The sequence below is a fragment of the Vigna unguiculata genome, chromosome 11, assembly GCF_037176805.1.
Source record: "Vigna unguiculata cultivar grain cowpea cultivar isolate G323 ecotype 2 chromosome 11, ASM3717680v1, whole genome shotgun sequence".
Lineage (NCBI taxonomy): Eukaryota > Viridiplantae > Streptophyta > Magnoliopsida > Fabales > Fabaceae > Vigna > Vigna unguiculata.
In genome coordinates, this window is record NC_140802.1 from 38,553,598 (window position 1) to 38,577,659 (window position 24,062).

General features: G+C 28.1%; 3 protein-coding genes across 3 annotated transcripts; 2 read left to right on the forward strand and 1 right to left on the reverse strand.

Annotated features, from left to right (window-relative positions):
- Window positions 1–792: 792 nt before the first annotated feature.
- On the forward strand, window positions 793–1,401 carry LOC114170713 (pterocarpan synthase 1-like). Its single transcript, XM_028056257.2, has one exon. It carries the CDS (start codon window positions 827–829, stop codon window positions 1,352–1,354), a length of 528 nt encoding a protein of 175 aa, XP_027912058.1. The 5' UTR covers window positions 793–826; the 3' UTR covers window positions 1,355–1,401.
- Window positions 1,402–4,479: 3,078 nt separating this feature from the next.
- On the forward strand, window positions 4,480–6,520 carry LOC114169047 (S-type anion channel SLAH1-like). The gene is made up of 2 exons (XM_028054065.2): window positions 4,480–5,368; window positions 6,178–6,520. Exons 1-2 carry the CDS (start codon window positions 4,511–4,513, stop codon window positions 6,418–6,420), a joined length of 1,101 nt encoding a protein of 366 aa, XP_027909866.1. The 5' UTR covers window positions 4,480–4,510; the 3' UTR covers window positions 6,421–6,520.
- An 11,640-nt stretch (window positions 6,521–18,160) lies between these two features.
- Window positions 18,161–19,525, reverse strand: LOC114170084 (mitogen-activated protein kinase kinase kinase 18-like). Its single transcript, XM_028055566.2, has one exon. The coding sequence runs from the start codon at window positions 19,418–19,420 to the stop codon at window positions 18,350–18,352; it is 1,071 nt and encodes a 356-aa protein (XP_027911367.1). The 5' UTR covers window positions 19,421–19,525; the 3' UTR covers window positions 18,161–18,349.
- Window positions 19,526–24,062: the final 4,537 nt, after the last annotated feature.

Consider the following 24,062-nt stretch of genomic DNA (forward strand, 5'->3'; position numbering starts at 1 on the left):
AGGTTAACTTTATGTTAATATTAATTTTTTTCTTTAATAAATATATAATGTTAATCTAAATGTGAGTTTAACTCATATTGAGTAAAATTGAGGAAATTGAGTATCATATAAGGATAAATATTCATAAATTCATTATCTTAATGTTTGTGGTTAGAAAGTGGTGTTGATGCTTTATGTGTGAGTTAGACTCATGTTTCAATATTGATGTTTCAAAAAAGAGATTGTTGGAAATACAAGTAAATTTAAATCTCGATTAATATAAAATGAGAAAGTTGAGCGTTATATAATGATAAAGATCCTTGTATACATATATGCTTACATCTCATAGATGTTCTGTCTCAGTAATGATCTTTAGTAGATTCATCCATACATATTATAATTATTAAAAATTAATCATGTCTTCTTTATATTAATCATTAATATATTGTAACATAATTAAAATTATATTATAAAATGAGGAGTTAAAAGAAGTTTCATCTTTTCCTGCGCGTAATCTGAACAACGATTGTGCTTTACAAGAACAGGTGAATTGAAGCATATTTCATGTGGTAGACGTTAGTTTGTCTCAAACACGATTTTCTTCATCTTACATCAATACAAACAAACGGTTTCGAATCATTAACAGTTGGCAAGAGAAAAAGAAAGAACCTTTATTGCTTCTTCTGCGCTTCTTTGTTTACACCATCTTATTATTACTATCACTCACACATGAAAAGTGAGAACCGTTTTTTTCTTTAACATTAAATTAATAGCCTAATTTCTGGTTTAGTGCTATAAATATCATGTAATCATTTTAGCATCGAAAAAATCCATCTCATAACATAAAATGGCACCATCCAAATTCTTCTCTTTGTCACTACTCCTTTTCATATCCACCACAATGCTTTACCAAGCTAATGCTCAACCCGGTGGTCAAACAACTTTGACTTTCTACCTTCAAGACACAGTGAAAGGGTCCGGTGCAACCGTCACCCCAATCATTGGGCTCCCCGGAAGGGATTGGACCTTCGACCAATTCGGAACCATAATTGCAATGGACGACCCTGTCACCGTGGGCCCAAGTCCACTGTCTACTCAAGTGGGCCGGGCCCAGGGGCTGCTGGTAGTGTCAGCCCATGATGGCGCTAATGTGAACGCGATTATTTCGGTCGTGTTTACGAATGCGGAATTCAGTGGAAGCACGTTACAGATCCAAGGCGTGAGTCGGCAACGCGAGCATTATAAAGAGCTTTCGGTGGTGTCTGGAACTGGGAGGTTTGGTTTTCTGAGGGGTTATGCTACACTTGAAACTGTGAACTATGATCCTGGAACATCACATTCTGCCATTCGTTTCAATGTAACTTTGAGACCTTGAGAAGCTTTTTAAATTTAATAATAATTAATGAATTGTTTTTTATGTACACAAATTGTTTTTTGTTTTAGTCCTGTATGCTGTAATAACTTTTAAGTCATAATACAAAACTCGCAATAAAAAAAGACAGATATAAAAAAAAAAGGAATGGAAAAACAAAATATTAGTAATGACAAAGTTCTACTGGGTTTTTGTTTGATAAAGGTAAATGAGATAAGAAATCGTGAGAAAAGAGTTAAAAACTGAAGATAAAAAAAAGTAAGTTTTAATTAGTCATGTTGTCTATATTTTCGTAAAATAATATCAAGTTGGTCTTTGGTATTTTTTTAAAATCTTGATTTGGTCTCGTCTGAAAATTCATGCAATTTAGTCATTTCTATTAAATTTTTTGAAACAAATAATTGATTTTTTTATCGACATTGATATTAAGATTATGTTAAATACATTAATAAAACAAATTATCTTTATTAACAATTTTAATTTTTATGAAAAATCTTTAATCCCTTTTAAGAAATTTATCGGAAAAAATAAAATTGTATCAATTTTTTACAAATTAGGACCAAATTGCATCAATTTTTTTAAATCAAAATTAAATTGAAATTAAAAAAAATACTGGATGACTAACTTGACATTTTTAAACGAAAACATAGATCAAATTATTAATTAAACAAAAAAAAGTGATGCTCTTTAGTCCATAAATTATTAAAGAAAGAGATTCTAAAAGAGATAAGTATAATTTTGATCATGCTTGTGGTTAGGTTTGTAGGAAAAATGTGGGGGCTAATCGGATATTTTTGTTTGCTGATTCGTTTAGGCTAATACAAACACAATTTGTAATTCATGTAGACCAACAACTCGGCAAGACAAACAGGTATACATAGCTCACATTGTGTGAATTTGCATCAAAATATGTTGATAACTTATGATGTGCCCACTTATATAAGTATCGTGGATTTGCCATTAATTAATTTGAAAGATCTTTTATCATTTATCAGTTCTACTAATTAACTTTAGTTACTTGAAACTTAGTTTATGTTGTTTTAGCTATATACATATGTTATGAAATTTTTAACACATTTGTAGTTAAAATTAAAAATTATAAATATTACTTTTATCAATAAATAGACTTATAAAATTTATCATTTCTACTAATTTAATTAAATAAAAATAAGATTCTTAAAATCTCACACCCTAATATTTTACATGCTATAAGTGAGAAATAAAATTAAAAAATAACTCATTTTTATGTAAACAAGTTTACAAGTTAATGTTATATATAGGATGAGCCAAAATAGTTAGTCCATATTTTTTATGAGATGGACCGATCCAATTCACTTTTTGTAGACCAAATAATAAGATGGATCAAAATAGGAAGGACTGGCTTGATATCCTTTTTGTAAACCAAATACAAGATGGACTAAAATGAGACGGACTAACCCATATTGTCATTTTTATATAGAACTGGGTTCCAATCCGTGAGTCAACCTAGGCTCATCACGGGTTTGAGCCGGTTTGGTAAAAAATTCAATTTTTTTAAAAGTAGGTTGAACTGAACTCGACTCACTTAACTAACAGGTTAAATGGGTTCGAGCTGAGTTGAAGGTGGGTTGACCCACAACCCACCAACAACAACATTATTAATTTTTTTTCCATTATAACATTTACAACTTCTAATTATATAGGTTCACAATTTGATATTTTTAAATACTAGAATGTTGTTCAATATATTTAAATAGTTTGCATGTTTGATTTATTTATTTGTCAAGTTATATACGTTGATACTCTAATATTTAACTACTATTTTTATAATCATATTTGAAGAGTTAGATGAACACTTCGATTCTACTATTATAAAAATAAATCGAGTCAATTCACCTTTATTAATACAATAAATATATAAAATAAATTATAAAGAAAATATTTATAAGTGAGTCAACCTACCAACTGATGGTGAGTCAGTCTTGATTATTAAATTTATGACTTAATAAAACAATAGTCAAGTTTTAGCTTAACCCATGATGATCCAATCTATGTTACTAACACCCGTATATTTTATATTAAGGATTTTGTAACTTTTATAAAAGGAAATATCTTTTTTACTTATTTTTATATATTGTATCTATTTCCGTCTTTCTTATATCTATTTATTTTTATTGAACATTTAAATTCACTCCTGAAGGTGATTGATTGCACAGAGACCAATAATTCTCAATCACACTCCTTCCACATTAAAACTCTTTCAAAGCAAATGCACATTATAAGGGTACTTGATCAGACCTTCTAATAATTCATGGTTAATCAAACTGTGGAAAAATACATGACAACCAAAGGACACCTCAAATTCTACTGCAGAGAAAGTGACACTTCTATCAAACTTTTATTACCCAAAAGGACAACACTTGTTCCATACTTATCAATCAGATTTTTCAAACAAAGGAGAAGCATATATGCAATCATGAAGATATGAGCAAAATCTGGATAACTTCTATAAACGCTATTTATCAAACTCTTTATTTTCTCACCATTTTTTCTCTTTCTCCCTTAATTAACTCTTACCAAACAATTCATAAAAGTATATAAAGACAATGAAGAAAATAACACATTCGAAGTATTAAAATAGTTTGGACCATATACAAAAAGAAATATAAATACTATTTGTCTTATTAAAAATGATGCCCTCAATAGTGTGTATAGCTGTAAATGACACAAACTTTAGCTGTAAACGATACCAACTTTAGAATAATCAACATTCGTTTTCATCACAATATTCTCACTACACTCACATTCGCACAGACATCACAATCATACTTTTTAACTACCAATTGATTATGAGGTCGGGGATGATAAAAAAAAACCCGATCTTGTTGATTAAATAATTATTGTGTACTTGATTTTGATGATCAAATATTTGTTCTAAATTCTCAAAAAGAAAAGAAAAGTAATGTTTGGGAAATAATCAACTAAAGTATTTGGTGATTAATTAAAATATTACCCAATTTTCTTGAAAAAGAAAATGTGTTTTTAGTAGTAATCTGATTCTTGAAGATTGAAATCTAATAAAAAATAGTTGCATAATATTGAAAAGTTTCATGGTGATTAAGCCACCCTATAAATACATCACTCTGTTCTCAAAACCCACGTCAACACACAAAGGTTGAAATGGATGAGAACGAGAAACAACATCCACAACCCCATGTAGAGTTACCAATAGATGTTTCAGTCACAGAAACCGAGTCAAATTGCACCAAAATCCAATCTTTGTGCTCTATTCTGACACAATTCCATGCAGGGTACTTCAGGATTAGTTTGTCTCTGACAAGCCAAGCTTTTCTCTTGAAGATCCTCATTGAGCCAATCCAAGATGCACATGCTCTCAGACGTTTATTTTCATCTATACCCTCTTCTGTCCACACTCTCCTATGGTTCCTGGCTTTCTTCGTTCTGGGCACACTCTCTTTTCTTTACATTCTAAAATGTGTTCTACACTTCGACAGGGTTAAGGATGAATTCTTAAACCATGTGGGGGTGAATTATCTGTTTGTCCCCTGGATTTGCTGGCTCATTTTGCTAGAATCATCACCATTCCTCTCCCCAAGAACGCTTTTTTTCAAAATACTTTGGTGGGTGTTTGTTGTGCCAATGGTGATGCTTGATGTGAAGATTTATGGGCAGTGGTTTACGAAAGGGAAGAGGTTTTTGTCAGTTGGAGCAAACCCAACAAGCCAGTTGTCTGTGATTGGGAACTTGGTGGGTGCACAGGCTGCTGCACAAATGGGTTGGAAGGAGAGTGCACTGTGCATGTTTTCTTTGGGTATTGTTCATTACTTGGTGCTTTTTGTGACACTCTATCAGAGACTAGCAGGGAACAATAGTATCCCTTCAATGCTGCGTCCAGTGTTCTTCTTGTTCTTTGCAGCACCCAGCATGGCAAGCTTGGCTTGGAACTCCATTTGTGGCCAGTTTGATACCACATGCAAGATGCTCTTCTTCCTCTCCTTCTTCCTCTTCTTGTCCCTGGTAATTTGAAGTTAAACTTTCAAGTTATGTTTCATGTTTAGATTTTGAAACTTCAAAAAAGAAATTTCACACTATAGATCAGTTAAGTCTAGTTCAATTTTACAAAAATAACTTGTAAGATAAGATTTGTATTTACGTATATACCGTAAATTAATCTTATTTCTAGTTAATGGAACTTCGAACACACCAGAGATATATACATTTCCATCGTGGAACTAGCATCGATGGGTAGTCCAATAAAATCCCGATAGCCGGTAGAACACTAAACCCAACAAACATTTTATTAGGATAAACTATAACTCATGACTCTAATATCATATTAAAAAGTAAATTTTAAGTCTAACTCAACTTTACAAATTCAGCTTCTAAGATGAGATTTTTACTTATATATACACTATAAATTTGTCTTATTTCTAGATAATGTTCTACTTTGAATAAAATTTTTTATGATTCAGAAATCTTATTACAGCAAACGATAGGTTAGTGAGATGAGTTTCTGTGAACCGGAAAAAAATCATGAGATGACAAATTGCAAACCTAACAAAATGTCTTAATATAGCATAGGTAGGTGAATATCCAAGTTTATCTATCAACAAAAAGGTGGTCCAAACTCTGTACTGATGTAGTCAAATTGTGTACGCTTCATGGCGTTAGTGTCCTCATCCTTGATTTGTTTATTTGAGGTGTTGATGTACCTAAATTGACTATCATTGTTGAAACTTGCAATTTAAGGGACAATTGATTTGGTTGTATTAGGCCAGCAGAACAAAATTAGTAATCAGTTTTGTTGTTTGTTTTTGAACAAACAGGTTTCAAGGCCAATGCTATTTAAGAAGTCGATGAAGAAGTTCAATGTGGCATGGTGGGCTTATTCTTTTCCTCTTACGGCTTTGGCACTTGCTTCAGTAGAGTATGCTCATGAAGTTAAGGGAATCATGGCTCACACCATCATGTTTCTCTTATCAGCTGTCTCAGTTTTTGTCTCTCTCCTATTACTGCTTATCACTGCTATCAAAATCAGCAGACACGCTTTTACCTCTCTCCAACCTTAGTTTCAAACACACAAATGTTGTTGGTCTCTCGTACGTTTTAGTCTATCTTGTTCATAATTATAACATGGTGTCACCCTTAATTTGAATTGTTTTTCTTAAACACAGAACACCATTATTGAACACCATTATTATCAACTATAGACATTTTCATGAGAGATCGTTTTCATTATAATATTGAACTTCTATCGTGATCCATGTATTTTCCAACATGTTTAAATGAGTTGTCTGAATTTGTCCTTTGCGAGGTGAAAATAGATTTTCTATATTTTATGTTAAATTTTAGTTTATAAATAATTTTTAAGTCGAAAAGAATTTTTATTGTCCTGAAGAATAAAACCAAACATGTAATATGAAAGTTTTATTTGTTTATCTAAAAGTGTTGTAGAACCTCAACATTGAGAAAAGAAGCATCAAAAAATGCTACGCTTGGTGTTCTAATAACCCCACACAGCTAACATGCAATTGTACATTCTTTCAGCCTCACACCACCAACACGACATTCATATATCTTCACGTGATGTGTTTTGGTGTGGGCTCCTTCTTAGATAGGTTCATGCACTTTGGAAAGCCCAAATCTGTGTGGGCTGTCAGAATTTAAAAAAAAAAACAAGAACAATAATAGTAATTTAAAAATGAAATCATTTGAAGCAATTAATCAATTGCTCTATAAACTCCATTCTTAAAACATTTATTTAATAATATAGTGAATGACCTCAAGTTCACTTCTTATTTATTTTTATTTGATTTTAGTTTAAATACATAATATTTTTTTTATTAAGAAGTGAGTTTAAATTTAATTCATACAATATTAAAGATAAAAATCTTAAACACACCCACTTATACTAAAATATAGATATCTCGTGTGTAAAACTGGGAATATATAAATAGTTTAATTATGGATGACACAATAAGATTAACAAATTTTAATATTATGTATGTTTAAATTTAACTCATACTTATAAAATCAACGTGTAAAATGATAATTCTTTTTAGTTATATAATATAAATTAATATTTATTAGGAATAATTATGTTTAAATTGAATATAATTATTATGAATGATACACAAGTTTTTATTTTTAATATTTAACCTATTTGTATATCTAAAACATGAGTTTAAAATTATTACTTAATTGGAATAATTATAGACAAGTATATTCATACTCAGTCTTTCAAATCATTAAGTATAAACTAAAATTAATCAAGCTCAATAGTACCACTTCAAATGATTCAGAAGCTCATAATTCATTCTCACCAAACCTATAATTAGTCACAAAACCATCACAACCTTCATTAGATCAAAAGCCCAAAAAAGAGAAAAACAAACCTTAATAACACATCAAGCTCATGTTATTATAACCTTAAACAAAGGTTTAGAGAATATAGAAGTATAACTACTCTTTCATTTTATTTTATTTTTTTCCTTTTCGGTGCTTTGTTCTAAAACTTTTTCAGCCAACCAAATTCCATTGGGTACGATGTTTCTTTAATTTAAAGTCTTATCTCATTAGAAGTGACACGAATTAATTATCACGAACCAAATAAAGTAAATAATAGAAAAATGTAATAATTTCTTGTTTCAAATAATTTAGTTTGGCATGTCAAGTCGAATAAGTCTACTAACAACATGTAAAAATCACATCTTGTGTTTGTGTTTTTGTTCCCAAAAGAACCTCATGATTTAACATATGCAATCAAATTTCCAGATTTTGTTATCTTCTAAATCAACGCAAACATGTAAATTGAATAGCATGTCATCATTTCAAAACCAAAACTTGTCATCTCCTAAGTTAACACTTGAAAAGGAAGACTTAGATTAGTGTTCCTTAGTATAGACCAAATATTACTTTGTTAGTATAAATATTACAATTTTATATCAATATATTAAACAAACAAGTAATTTTGTTGATGTGAAAAAATTATCAAGGACAGAAGAGAAAAAGGGATTCTTAACCCAACTTTGATCCATTTTTATTTTCAGGCTAGTTGAAGATTTCAATCCACTAATTTGCTTGGACCATTCCCATTTTTGTTTTATCGAGAGAATGGGTTGAATAAGAGTATTATTTATCCATTGTCATTCGGTTTAAAAATAAAAAATAAATCTTTCTTATTAACTCTTTTTATTTGTTATGTAACCACGAAAACAAATTTATAATTTTTTTCATATTCCTATTTTTTTATATTCATAAATATTTGTAAATATTTTTATATTTTTAGTTTTAAATAAAATTATTTAAAATGTACATAATTTAAATAAATTTGTATGATAAAATATTAGTACCAATAAATTTATTTTTTATAAAAAAATAAATTTAAATAAGTTATACTATATATACAGTGTAAAAAGTATTTTTAAAGCGCGACTTTAAATTCATAGATATAAATAAAAAAGTATAAATATATATAATTAATTTTTAAAAAAATATTATAATATTTAACTCACCAGTAGCTTTATTTAATCACTTTTTTTAAAATATCTAAATAAAATTTATTAATAATATATTAATTGAGTATCATGATATTTACCCATTCATAAACAAGTAGTAGTTAAAATATTTATACTTAATATATTAAGATCTCTTACATATTTTATTAGTATACAATTGTAGCCTGTAGGTATAGATATTTTCTTTTATTTCTAATTTTTCACTTGTCAAGAATGTGCTTCACCGAATTCAGAGATTACAACAATATTTGTGTTCGTGAGAATGTGAATAAAATTCGCAGGAGATAATTAATGCTTTTGGATATTCATGAGTAACGGATAACAGATATTTTAATATTCGCTTATAAAAGGGTTAGATGCGGATATTATACTATTTGTACCATGGGTATCCATTACTCGCAAAAAAATTAAAATTAAAATTATATTTTATTAAGTTAAATTTAATTAAAATTATATTTTATTAGGTTAAATTTAATTAAAATTAAAATGTAATTTATATTTAATTTAATTTAATTTATATTTTAATTTTTTATGAAATTTAATTAAATTTTATTTTAAAAATTATAAAATATTTTCTTTCTTAAATATTCACGGGTATGCACGTATCCATGGATATCCGCGAGTTTTAAAAAAATCTGTGGGTATTTCTTAAGTGGGTATCCGATGGGTAGAGATGTCAAAATGGGTTTCAAGCCGTGAGCCAACCCAGCTCACCACGGGTTCGAGCCGGGTTGGGTTGAGAAAAATTCAACTTTTTTAAAAGTGGGTTGAACTCAACCCGACTTACTTAACCCACGGGTTAAACGAGTTCGAGCTGGGTTAAAGGTGGGTTGGCCCACTTAACCCACTAACATTTTTTTATAATTTTTTTATAATTTTTTTAAAATTTTCTTTTAATTTTTTTTAATAATTATTTACTACTTCTATTATATTTGTTCACGATTTTATATTTTTAAATGCTAGAATGTTGCTTAATTATATTTGAATAGTTTGAATGTTTAATTAATTTGATTGTCAAGTTATATATATGTTGATACTTTAATCTTTAACTATAATCTTTATAATAAATTACTCAAGTAACCGTCTTATAAACAATTTTTTCTAAATCAGCATGAAAAAATGTATAGTTTTTTTATTTATATTTTGTTGAGTAGCATAACAAAAAATTTGTAATATTAGCCATGATTTCTTAGACTAATGGATACTTTCTTGAAAATAATTCTTCATATATTGGTGGTGAGCATGATCAAAACATTGATTCTTGATTTTACTATGATTGTCATCTCATGGGTTACTTAAAAATTTATTTAAATATTTGAATACTAAAAAAAAAATTTAAGTGGGTTGGTGATTCAACCCACTTAACCCACCAACCCGTGGTAAATTGAGCCAAGTTACAAAATTTCTGGCTCACCAGAAAGTGAGCTAGGTTGAGTTCATTCATTTTCAACCCGGCTCGTGGTGAGCCAACCCGTGTGAGCCGGGTTGGCTCACTTTGACATGTCTACCGATGGGTAGATTGAGGGGTAGTGAGTGAATTTTTTTCTTTTACGGGTTAGGTTGCGGGTTGGCACTATCTGTGTCCAACCTGATCCATTGTCATCCTAATAGGATCCACTCATTTTTTTCTATTAATAATATTTTTTGTATTATATATACATGTATTACTAATAATTATTTAATTTATTTTTAATTAAATAAATTTTTATTTCAAATGTAAAGCAATGTATTTAATTTAAAATAAATATTTGTATTTAGTATTTTTAAATACATAATTAATTGAAATGTTTATTTTTTTAATAGGTTGATCCATTAATCTGGTTGTCATTATGTTTTATGGATCAACTTACCAATCTAAATATAACGAAGATACATAAAGTTTTAACTCGATTTTTTTGACTGAAGTCACGATGGCTTAAATTTGGAAGGTCAACAATATTGGGACAAATCTAAAATGAACTCATTTTATCATCTTAAGATTAACTCAATGTCATATGGTAGTAATATTGATGTATTAGACAAAGGAAAATTCCATACTACGGTATTTTAAAATATTATTTGAAGAAGATACCTTATTAAAAGTTAATGTTGACTTGAATTTAAAAATATTCTTCAACAATTTTTTTAAATAAATATTAGTTACTTATTACTTACTTTTATTGTATAATTCCTACAGGGTATAGGGAAATTAACTATGATTTTATATAATATTTTACTTTCTATATTAAGTAGGAATAATAGTTTAAATTGAGAATAGTTTTACTTTCTCATGTTTCCGTCGTGATTCAAATAGTAGTTTCACAACTATACACATAGGAATACCCGTCAAATAAAGAAATATATTACTCCTTCCATTCTTTTTTTCTTAAGAGTTGGTCTTTTTAATACAAAAAATATTCTTTTATTTATATTTATTCAATATACCATTAATTTATTTAATATGAAAAGGAGAAAACATAATATCAATAAACGTACATCGAAATAAACAAGTTAGAAAATATATATTTCGTCTCATCATATAAAGAGTGTTTGTTTTATCTATTATTTTTAAAATTTTAAATTAACAACTTTTGTGACAATACTCTTATTTCTAATTATTTTTGCTCTCAAAATTATATTGTCTACTCCTTTTAGTCATTAGTGTTGTCTAACACTTAAGGTCTAGTCATTTTATTATTAAAGTTGTTTAATGCTCGTATTGTCTATTCTTTCAATCGTTTACCATTCATATCATATACTCCACAATCATATAATACTTAAATCATCTACTCACCAGTTGTCGTATGCTCACATATCTCCACAATCGCCTTATGCTTATATCGTCTACTCCTCAGTCATCTAATATTCACATCGTTTACTCTTTTAACTACTAGAGTCATCTATTAGCAAGAGTTGTCTACTCCCTTAGTCGTTTACTCCTTTCACAATAGTTGTCTAATGCTCACATTTTTAATAATAATTGTTTACTCTCCCAATATTCCAACAGTAGTCGTCTACTCCACCTTATACATAATGTCTACTACCCATAAATTTTATTATTTTTTCATTTGTTTTATATGTATACAACATGCATCTTAGGAGTCTTACAAATCTCTCTCCTTGAAATACCTATAAGTGATATCAAAGTTGATTGCTCGTCTTATTGACTAGCTCAAACGAATACAATATGGGTGAAGAATCTTAGATGTGATGATTTCTTGTATCGAAAGATAGGGATTTCAAACAAGTGTATCCCATTATTGTGTGATAGAAGAGAGATAGTTGTGAATTCAAATGTGAGACACTAATTTTCACATTGGTGGAGATGAGAAAATGGTTGGAAAATCACGCACTAAAAATAATAATTTCTTCAAGCAGAAGTACATCCACAAATAAGAGCAGAAAAATATAAATAAAAACACACAGAAAATTTAACATGATTCGACAAGAGGTATTATAAACCAAGTGCAATTTTTCTGACAAAAATTGCAAACCTTCATACAATTTTTTATGGACTAAAACTGCAAACCCTTTATAGTGCAATGTTTCTGGTGAAAGTTGCAAACTGTGTACCCAAGAGACCTATTGAGTTGTGGTGACAACTCCAAAACCAACTCTTTACTTTTATAATACTTTTATGCTGCTTTCTTCTTCACATTACTCAATGTGGGACTTTAGTGAATGCTCAATTGAGAACCATAAAAAATAATATCTTAGAAGAAAGAAAGCCCATTACCTTTAAGATTTTGGGTTGGAGATGATCTTAATATCTTATGTAAATTGGATTCAAGTCTTATTAAATTTATATAAGAACCATATAGCTCACTTAATAAAAAAAATTAACCACAACAATGAATTATATTTAAGTCATTTAGAAATTTCTTAAAGTTTAAACAAATAATTCACTTATTTTAACAAGATTTTTTTTTCATATTCCAAGCTTGAAACTTCTATATGTATATAATATAGTCGAAATATAACTGATATATTATGAAATTATTATCATCAATAAGAAATTATATCTAAAAGACAAAATATAAAAGTTGGACTATTCTCTAATCTATCTCTTATATATTATGAGCTACGACAACTTCTCTAATCTATCTCTTATATATTATGAACAGCAACAACTTTAATGAAGAATAACTATTTTATCATTATTCATGTATTTAATATATTTAAAATATAATTTAGATGTCTTATAAATGAGTTATTATCAATACATTTTTTGATAATTGAAAATAAAATCTAACAATTCGACTGTCTTCTAATGTATCTCTTATATATTATGAATTCTAACAACTTTAGTAAAAAATAATTATTATACCCTGGCTCATGTCTTTAACTTTAAATCAAGGCTCCAAAACTCTGTACAATATAATACCTCCCCTACAGAAGAAAAACTTTATTTTAATTTATACTATCGCTTGTCCTTTACAGTTATTATTTGTTTTCTTTAGTAACTGCTTTCTTATTCTTTTACTTGTGGGAATAACATTTGTACATAATTATAAGAGACACTCAAAAAAAATATTTAAATAACAACTAAAATATTAATTAATTTATAAACTAAAATATTAATATCTAAAATAAGCATTATCATAAATAAAAAATCATAATTAGTCATTAATTAGGTTCTAAATTAATTACTATTATTAACTACTAAGATTTTGGTTATCAGTAGATTAGTCACTCAATATATTAGTGACACCTATAATTTTTAATTTTTAATTTAGTATTTATATTAGTTGATTTAATATTTTTTTGTCTTTAAAATTGGTTTCTATTTAATTTTTTTTAAGTGAATAAAGTTCTTTTAAATTTGTTTGTACAAAAATTCAACTTTAACTTATAAATTAACCTCTCTGTTTTTTTTAAAGAACTTATGAACAAGTTCGTCCAAATAGATTCTAATTGAGAGAAGAAAAGATGCGCATAATAGACAGGTACTGTTTTGTTATTTGTTCTTTTTGTTATAAAATATCAGTTTTTTTATCATAATAATCATAAAAAATTTAATAATAAATAAACAAGTCAATAAATAGGGATAATAATAAAAGTGTTATTGATAGTAAACAATATTAATGATAATAGTAAAAACAATAAAACAAAATTAACGATATCTTTCTTTTTTTATTCTTTTCTTGAATTAAAAATCCATATTTTATTCTCCTTCTCATCTGTTCTTCTTCAATAAAATAACTTGTGTATTGTTACTACTTTTTATATATTTATCTTGTACTCCTTCTAATTTGTTCCATCAATAATAAATGGAAAATAAAAGCTGAAGGTTCCACGTATTTTCTGCGATCCAGAATATTTGTCATTGTATAGGTTGAATCCAAGTATCATATTGTCATAATTCAAGATTCACCACCACATATGTTACAAAAACTACATATACTAAATTTTCTATTTAGTAAAATAAAAGCGCCTCTTTAAGTATTTCATTTCATACCTAAGATTGTTTCATCAGGTAGGCCGATTAAATTTAAAAAGCGAACCTTAATAATATCAAACTTTAATGACATTTTATGTTAAAATATCCAACGTCTAACTTTTTGTGTTGTGATATTCATTAGAGTCTTGGTATTTTTACGGCTATGTCATCTCATACAATTATTCTATATTATCACATACTTAACACATGTATTACTATTTTATTTTGAAATTGTATATTACTTATATAATTTAATATTATATCAATACATTGGAACGTTGGAACGTTATATATATATATATATATATATATATATATATATATATATATAATATATATATATATATATATATATATAATATATATATATAATATATATATATATAAGTTTTAATTAGTATTTCGGTACTAATATTTGTAGAATTTATTTAATTCATTTTTCTTATTTTATTTAAAATGATTTCATTTGATTTATTTTATTAAATTAGTGTTAATAATATTTAGAAGATGATTACTAGTTACAGATTTGATTCTTTTATTCTAAGATTTTTCAAAGTTTTTTTTTCTCTAAAACAAGCTTAGGCCCATGGACTAACCCACTGGTCCGCCAAAATTAGGGAATAGATTGAAGTTTTTAACTTGTCAATCCACTTTGATCCGTCTTGTGTTTAGCTCACCAATTTAGTAAACCAGAGGTGTAGGGGACAAATTTAACCGTTAAATTGTTTTCTTTCTTACAAATATTCTTTTTTGAATTATATTACATGAAGTATGTAAAAATACAATAATATTGTAATTTAAATGGTTAACACTTATAAATTATCTTTCAATTATTAACTATTACTATCATAAAATCCTTGAATAATGATCAATTTTAGTGACAAAAAATAATTAGTCACTATAATGATCAATTTATATGTCAATTTATAAACTAAATTTTATTGGTAACTAATAGTTTCAAAAAATTATAATTGGTAACTAAAATAGTTTATATTACGAATTTGTCTGTGAATTGGTCACTAATATTAGTTACCAAGGTTTTGGCTACTAAAGAAATTAATTTCTAATTAGAAAATTGGTTTCTAAACATATTTTTGTCACTCAAATTGATTTTTATTTGAGAGTTTTCTTGTAATGTATAATGTAATAATGCATGTAAGGAAAATAATTATTTTAATTTATTCGATTAGACACATTAATTAATTTATTAAAACTTACACACACACACAACAAAATTTAAAATACAATATTGAAAAAAAAAAGTTGGTAGGAGCAAGTGAATGACAGGTACAAATGAAAAATTTTGGTATGGCCAATGGCGGATTTTCAACTAATATTTTGGGGTGTCAAAATTTTGATTGAATTACTCTTTTGGTTCTCTAATTTTTTTAGTCTCAATTTGATTCCGATTTGTAAAAATTGATGCAATTTGATCTTTTTCGTTAAATTTATTGAAGTGGAGCAAGCCAACAATTACACCAACAAAACAAATCATCCTTATTCACAACTTTAATTTTGATGAAAAAACATTGATCTGATTAAAGAAATTTAACGAAAAATGACAAAATTACATCATTTTTTTCAAAATTGGAAACTAAATTGAGAATAAAAAACATGGAAAGACCAACTTGATATATTTGAACAAAAACCGAAATTGAAATAGTAATTCCAAACTTTTTATATAAACCAGTAAAAACATTGTATTTACTTTTTTATGATAATAAAAAAATTAAAATTAAAATTATTTTTATTATTATAATTATAATTATAAAATAAAATAAAATAATTTTTATAGTTTTATAATAATTGATTTTCATTTATACCGATTAATTTTTAAAAAAATAGTCAAATAAAAAATGGTTAAATTAAAAAAATAATCACTTTAAAGATAATATTAATAAAAAAATTATTTTTATTTAAAAAACATTTAAAATGTAAAATTGAAAAATAAATACGGACAAAAAGAAGAAAATTCTTTATATATAAATACATACATATAAATTTTTTTTAGAATATCAAATATATAAAATATGTTAAAAATATTTAATTTTTAAAAAATATATTTAAAATTATATAAATATAAAAAAATTTGGGAGAGTCATGACCTCTTTGGTCACTACTATGGTACGCCATTAGGTATGACGCCATGTGATAAAAAGGAATATACGATATTAATGAGATTGATATAGACTTTAATGGTAAGGTGGTCGAGGAGGTCAATGGTAAGGAGGATGACAATGAAAAAACTGTGTTTGGGAAAAAAAACTAAAGAGAAAAGAAATTTAAATAAAACATATCAATAAAAAAAAAAGTCAAAATAGTTACATGTGACCATCTTTCAAACGGTATTAACACCAATCTAATAAAAAGAATTAAATTAAATTCTTTTAAATAAATTGAAGACTTAAGTAAAGACAAAAAGTTTATGAAATAAATCTCTTATATATTATTGCCAAAATACTGATTAAGCCAAATTATTATTATCATTTTAATTCAATGAAAATAGAAGAGACATTTCCTATTTTACAAGAGATATTATTGAACTTGTAACTTTAAGATTAGTGCAACGTGAAGATGAATTTGTATGATAATATTAAACCACCATATATACAACGTTTGTCTAAAGCTACATATTGATTTGGTGTAGGAGAGTGGAATTTAATGAGTAGATAATTTATCTGCTAACCAACACAATTTAATCTCTAAACCTACCAATATACATGAGTCCTTAGAAAGGTAAAAAAAGACAAAGTAAAGCCACCAACCAAGGACATTGAGAGACATTGCTCCAAAGGGTGGCCATGATGGTTCCCTCTGCTCATGTCCATTGGAATCAACAATCCCAAATAATAGAAGATAGGTTGAAGCCAAGTTCAGTATGATATGATGGGGTCGGTTAGGTGTCTTTAGGAAATTGCTATTCTTCCTTTGTTTTTGTTTCTTCTTTCAGATGTACCAGAAAAAACAGATTGGGACCAGCCATGCCACCTTGTTCTCTTTCCCTACCTTGTTTTATCTCACTTAATTATCTTTTTTCCACCAAATCAACAAACTTCGATTTTCAAAGGATGCTGTCGTACATCCATCTTCCATTTTCATGTTGTTACCTTTGAACAAAAAAGTAACAAAAGTTACTTCTATATTCTCTTCGGATGCCTCTAGGAAGATACACACATAAATCCAAAAAATATCTAGTGTTAAGTCCGGAAAAATGTTACGGATGAGGCTCGAATATTATATATATATCTAAACCTTTATTCTCCACGAGTATATTCATTTTTGGTCTCTCGTGAAAAACGTTTTTAAATTTCTATGTTTGAAATTACTCTTATTATATGTATCACTTTCACGTAAAAGAAAATCGAAACTGATGTGTAAGGACAGAAATTTAGCACGTATTATACCTAATAATGACACATAATACAATGAGAAGGATTTATTTATGTGTATAAATCGATTTAAAACTATGAGTGAAATTAAAGATAAACGTCGCATATAATAATTTAACTTTAATTAGACCTGATAAATTCAGTGCACCAAACATAAATACAATAAGTACTTAAAGGTGAGAAAATTACTCAATTTAACCTAATTCTACCAATGAATTATAATTTATAGTTTGATTTTTTCAAGTTTAAGTCTAAATTAAATTTGATTTTTTTTTAATTTGATCTGGTCATGGTCTGAACAGAGCAAAAAAAAATCTAAAAGATCAGACTTTTACTTGTTTGTCTAAACTAGGCTGATATGGCAAATTGTTCACATTAGACCAAATATAAGAAAATGAGAAAAGAATAGAAAAAAGGTGTAATTATTATGCAGAAATATAAACAGTTTTTTGTTGTTTGAAGTTAAAGAGAGATGGATAGAATAGAACAGGGGAGAATGAAATATTGAATAATTGAATTATAAACAAGAATCTGATGTTAAGGGAATCGCATCTAACTAAGCAATGCCTGGGTCAAAAATGAGATCACTAACTACAACACTAGCACTCTACATCTGTGATCCTGACAAACATGTCCACTAATTTCTACCACTGACATTGCTTTTTCACCATTCCTAGTGAGACAACTCATGACTACCAGAAGCTGTCCCTGCCCCACCATTGCCGAAACCTTTCCCTCCATTCCCTCTGGCCGTGATCCAATCTTCATCATCATGTTGTGCCCAACAGGGTACCCCAGAAGACAGAGCCAACATTCTGACCCTCCCAGCAGCAAAAAGTTCAAACTTTCTTGGGTTGTGAATCAAATCGCCAACACTTTCTGACTCTTCCACAGACCTCCAAAAGCATGGCTCAAGAACACTAGTTGGGGAGCTGCTTGAATTAGATTCCAATACTTCCTTATTCTTATTGGAACATGATTTTCCAATAAATGGATGCTTCAAAAGTTCACTGGCCTTCCATCTCTCTTCCGGATTCCTCCTCAAGCACTTCCCCAAAAAATCCTTTGCTTCCTCAGATAGAAAACAAGGAATCTCAGGCACTTCACCGGAATATGCAATACGATAAAGCACCGAAAAAGGGTCTTCCACACTCGGCCATGGTGCATTTCCCGTGGCCATTTCAACCACAGTGCACCCAAGTGACCAAATGTCACTGGCGCACCCTTGCTCCTCCCCACGCGCCACCTCCGGCGCCATGAACATCGGCGTGCCGCCGATCACCACCGCGGAATCCACCACACTCTTGGCACACCCCAAGTCTCCAATCTTCACCCCATCTTCACCGATTAAGATATTAGCACCCTTGATGTCGCAATGCACCAACTCTTTTGAATGCAAGTACTCTAGCCCCTGCACAATCTGCCTGGTGTAGCGTGCCATAGCCGCTTCCTCGAGCCTCCCACCGTGCCGGCGAGTCGCCTGAGCAACCGTGCCAAAGGGCATGTACTCCATGAAGAGGTTGAACAAGAGCTTGTTGTTGTCCATTGTAACGTCACACCCTTTGTACGCAACCACGTAAGGACTACTCAGAGAGGACAGAATCTTCTGCTCCCTTTTCAAACACTCCGATTGAGACACCTCCGCCGACTTCACCGCAAAGACACCGCCACCGGCGCAGCAGGTGGCGGTGGAGACGGTGGCTGATGAGCCTCGGCCTATAGTGTGGCCTCTTTGCCACCCCATGTTATGTTTATTTGGAAAGAAAAAAGTGAAGGGGTTTTGTGAGGAGTTTGAGTTTAGTTATTGCGGGCTTTATATATATGTGTGTGTATCGAATTGAAAGAAGACACTTTTGAGTATAAGTTTTTATAAAAAAGTTGTTTTTATTGGTTGGGTACTTAATTTGGTTGGCACACTCTCTCTATCCTTTGTTTTGTGTTCTGTGTGTAGAGTGGTCAACGTGGCCTAATTTTGATGGCAGAGGTTATTAGTCGGCAAAGGACACGTAATATCTTAAAGTTCAGTGATATATTTGTACATTTTTATTTATATATAAGATTATGGAGATTATAAATATTTTTCATATACTTAATAATAATATGAACAAAATTAAATTTATATTGATACACCCTGATATACATAGGTCCGTTGAGTTTAATTATGATTGGATGTTAAGTGTGTGTAATTAGGGAAAGTGTTTAGATTGGTGCACATTAAGATGTGAAGAGTTTTGGATGAGGTAGATGGGGGTGGCAATGAAGGAGAGATTCCTTGTTTTGTATTATAGTTAGATGAAGTTTGAAAAAAATTAATGTGGGGAAGGATTTGGCGAGTTGGGTGGGTATGAACTTTGAAGAGTTGAACCACCCAAAGGTTGAAAGTTTGGTATCTTTTTTTGAAGTTAGTTTTATTTGATGGTATAAGGATTGATTTTTGTGACTGTTACCGTGTGAATGTGTAGACTTGACAAATTAGAAGTCGTATAGGGTGAAGAAGAGTACAAGTCAACTGGTGCAGGTGGTTTAGATAGCAGTCAAATATTAAAGAGAAAATTCCGTTGTTTTCCCATTAAATAAATATGTTCCAGACCTTTTCCACCTCCTCCTGTTATAAACGTTTCTCCCAAAGAAATATAATTATTCGTAAAATGTAGAAAATTGTTAGTCAAGAATTTGTTAAATATTTTTATATTTCAGTCAATTTTATATGGATTTGGTGAAATGAAAATTAGTTAAATTATTTAATAATATACTCGTCCTCAACGCCTTTAATGTTTCTAATGTGTAAAGTTATGTTATCATCATTGTTTCTTGTAACTTGTCTCGATGATAATGGAACATTTTTCATGAGCTGGTGGATTTTCCTTTGAGCTTTCAAAAATTGAAGGATCATTCAAAGGTGGAAAGTAGTTGTAGAATTTGTATAAGTGATTGATAAACTCTGTTCTTTTCTTTTTTTGTTAATGCTAGTCTTAATTTATTTTATTAGTTTAAAATTTAGTTTACCCAATATTAAAAAAAAACACTATATGATAAAAAATTTGAAAGTAGTTCATCTGATGAAATTAGACTTTGTAAGTTATAAGTTATTTCAATTAACTTTAAATTTGTAATTTTTTTTAATTTTTTATTACTATTTTTTATATTTTAATCCTTTTTATTTTCTTTAACTTTTTTATCTGTTATTATTTACTTAATTTTCTAAAGACAAAAGCTTTCCTTTCTTTTCTTTCGGATTTATGCTCTAAAAATTTTTTTTTAAAATATATATAAATTTGTAATCGTGTAATAATATATTTTTATCTAAAAATTAAAATTTATTTATATTATGTAATTTTACATTAAAACTAGTTTAAAATAGTTTTTTCAAACACTTATAAACGTATATATTAAAATAATAATAATTATATATATATATATATATATATATATATATATATATATATATAATTGTGGTTTGCTTAATAATGTGATAGAAGAAAAATAGAGGGAATTAGATTCATACATAATAAAAATAAAAATAAAAATACATTAACCACGAAAAAATTAACCCAATGTCTATCTATCATTTAATAGTACTTTAAATGCTTAAAATGATCTTAAAAAAGCATGTTAAACTTATTTCAAGAAAATAATGACTTGTTTTTATTAATGCGATAGAAATCTTCTAAAAAGAAAAAACTGGTTATTTCTTCATATTTAAATTATTTTAAATAAAAATTAATGTCCGGGAACAAAATAAATTTCATATATAAGCACATTACATCACACATTGAATGAAGTAATTTTTTTTTTTCGTATAAGAAGTGGTATAGCCCTGATTAATTAGACACCTAAATTTAAGTTAATTGATACAAAATGACTAGATGTATCTGAATCACATTATCAATAAGCAATAGATAAAGAAATTATTTAAAATAAATAATCTTAAGAGGACAACCAATACTTATTTCTTTGAATTACTAAAACTAGGATTTATTATATTAGTAAGAACTACCAATATTCTTATATTCATTGAGTATAAGAATTGTTTGTATATATATAAAAAAAGTAAAAGGATAACATAAAGATCATGAAATCACACATGAATTATCAAAATTAAGTTATAAAGCTCCGGGATTATTTAATAGCTTAATCATAATCATTTATATGTGATGTAGGTCTATTTTATGACTATTTATTGAACTCAATTAATTTAATGGATTTGACAATTCAACCCAAACCATTAAATTGGTTGGAGTTAGTCCTGCTATTTTTTTAAAGTGAATCAATCCAATTATAGCTTATTAAATTCTTGAATTTTTTAATAAACTGAAGTCCGGATCAATTGTTCTTTAACTTTAGAGTAATATATTTTATTTAATACTTAATGCTTAATTTTTTTTCTCTATTTTTTGACTCTTTTTTTTACGCATTATAATTTCTTATATGCTTATCAAGCATTGCCAAGTGTTCTAATTGATTATATGTTGTGTACTTTCTGTTGTCATATTCTAAGTAAAAAAAAGGAATGACATATATAAAAAAAAAGTAACAAATGTAAGAAATATTAAACCAATAAGTATCTAGTCATTAAAAAACTAACCTTACGTTAATATAAAATAGACCATAGATATATATCTTTTAAATCATAAAACTCAATTTTCAACATAATTTGAAGAAAACAAAACCAATATTCTTAATTGAATTAGTTTAGATTAGTTAATTTTATTTTCAAACCCAAACTAAACTAATTTAACTAAATATATGGTGATAATTCACCCCAAACCCAAATTAATCCATTATGCGAATACCCTTATCCATGTATTTGTTCCTCTCATTACAAACGATTTTCTTTTAATCATAAAAGTCGGGAAAGTGTTTGATAGAGAAATTATTTTAAAATTTAAAAAGTATCTGATTTTTTACGAATTTGGATTCTTTGCTGTGTTTTTTTGTGTTGTTCCTCTACTGTACCTTCATAATATATTGATTACCACTAATTTTGACATTTTAAAATATATTAAAAAGATATTTAAAATATCAACCCAATATATTTTTAATGTTCAACAGATAACAGCACCACAAAAATCAATAGAGAATCTGAACTTGTTTTTGACTCTCATATTTTATATATATTTTTTAAAATCATTTTTTACATTTTTACCTGTATCCCTTTTATTAAGTTTTTTTTCACTGAAACTTTTTTCATAAAAAGAAGTAAGATAAGAATCTTTAAGTTTCTTGAAAATATTTTTTATATATAATTACATCTCTCCTTTTCTGAAATATTTTAGACATACCAAACATATTGACATATTTATAACATTAATGAGAAACACGATTTCTAAAAAAATAAAATTCCTAAAAGACATGATTATCATGAATGGGAAAAGAAAGTAGAAATCCGTATACCAAAGGCTCCCATGATATAAAGACATTTTTATATTAAAAATGCGTAACTTCGTTTTTTTATCATAGCAGAATAGTTATGATGTTTCTTATGTTATACTTTTTTACATTACGATATATATGTATATATATTGACTAAAAATTAAATGAAAAATGGGAAAATAATATTATCTTAAATTTTAAAATATATATATAAACAAAAATCTTTCGAAAACTTGGAAATTTTCCACGCACTTCAATTCGAAAAGTCTTTTTGAGAAAACTTTGAAACTTAGTTATTGGGATGATAATTCAGTTTCGCCCAAAAGCACCAAATGGCATGTAAGACTATTAGCGCATTCCCGTTTCTAGAAGCTCAACGAAGAGAAGTAACAAAATCATCACCAAAAGTTGACCCTTATGGTTGTTCGAGAACTATTACCCCCAAGTAAAGTAATCATCATAATCTCAACCCAAATAAAGATTAATTTTTCGTGTTAAACAACTTAATTTTTTTTTTTAGTTTGAATTATCATGTGCTACACGACATAATTGGATGGTTTTGAATGATCTCCGATTATTATAATACAATGATGAAAAGCATGGTCAAAAAGTTGAGTTTAAATTAGAAACCAATCAAGCAATTCAAAATCATTGGAATGTGAGAGTTCTTTTTTGACATTGATTAACACTCTTTAACCTAACGAAACCTATCATTACGTGTGATGGCTTTCGTCTCCTGAGATGGACATAGATCTCCAATATCTTATGCTTCAAATAAACGTCACTCTTACACTAATTTTGTTTTGGTTAATGTTCTTTGAATTGAGTTTTGGGTTATTCTTACGACATTGTAGGTTATGTGGGGGCAGAGGTTCTGGGGTTTAGTCATTGAGTTCACTTCTAAAATTGTGAATCATGTGGTTCTTTCCATCTCAAATTCTAACCATTTTTAATGATTGTGGATTTTAGAGTTAATTAATTAAAACATTTACTCTTGTCTTTAACAAAACAAT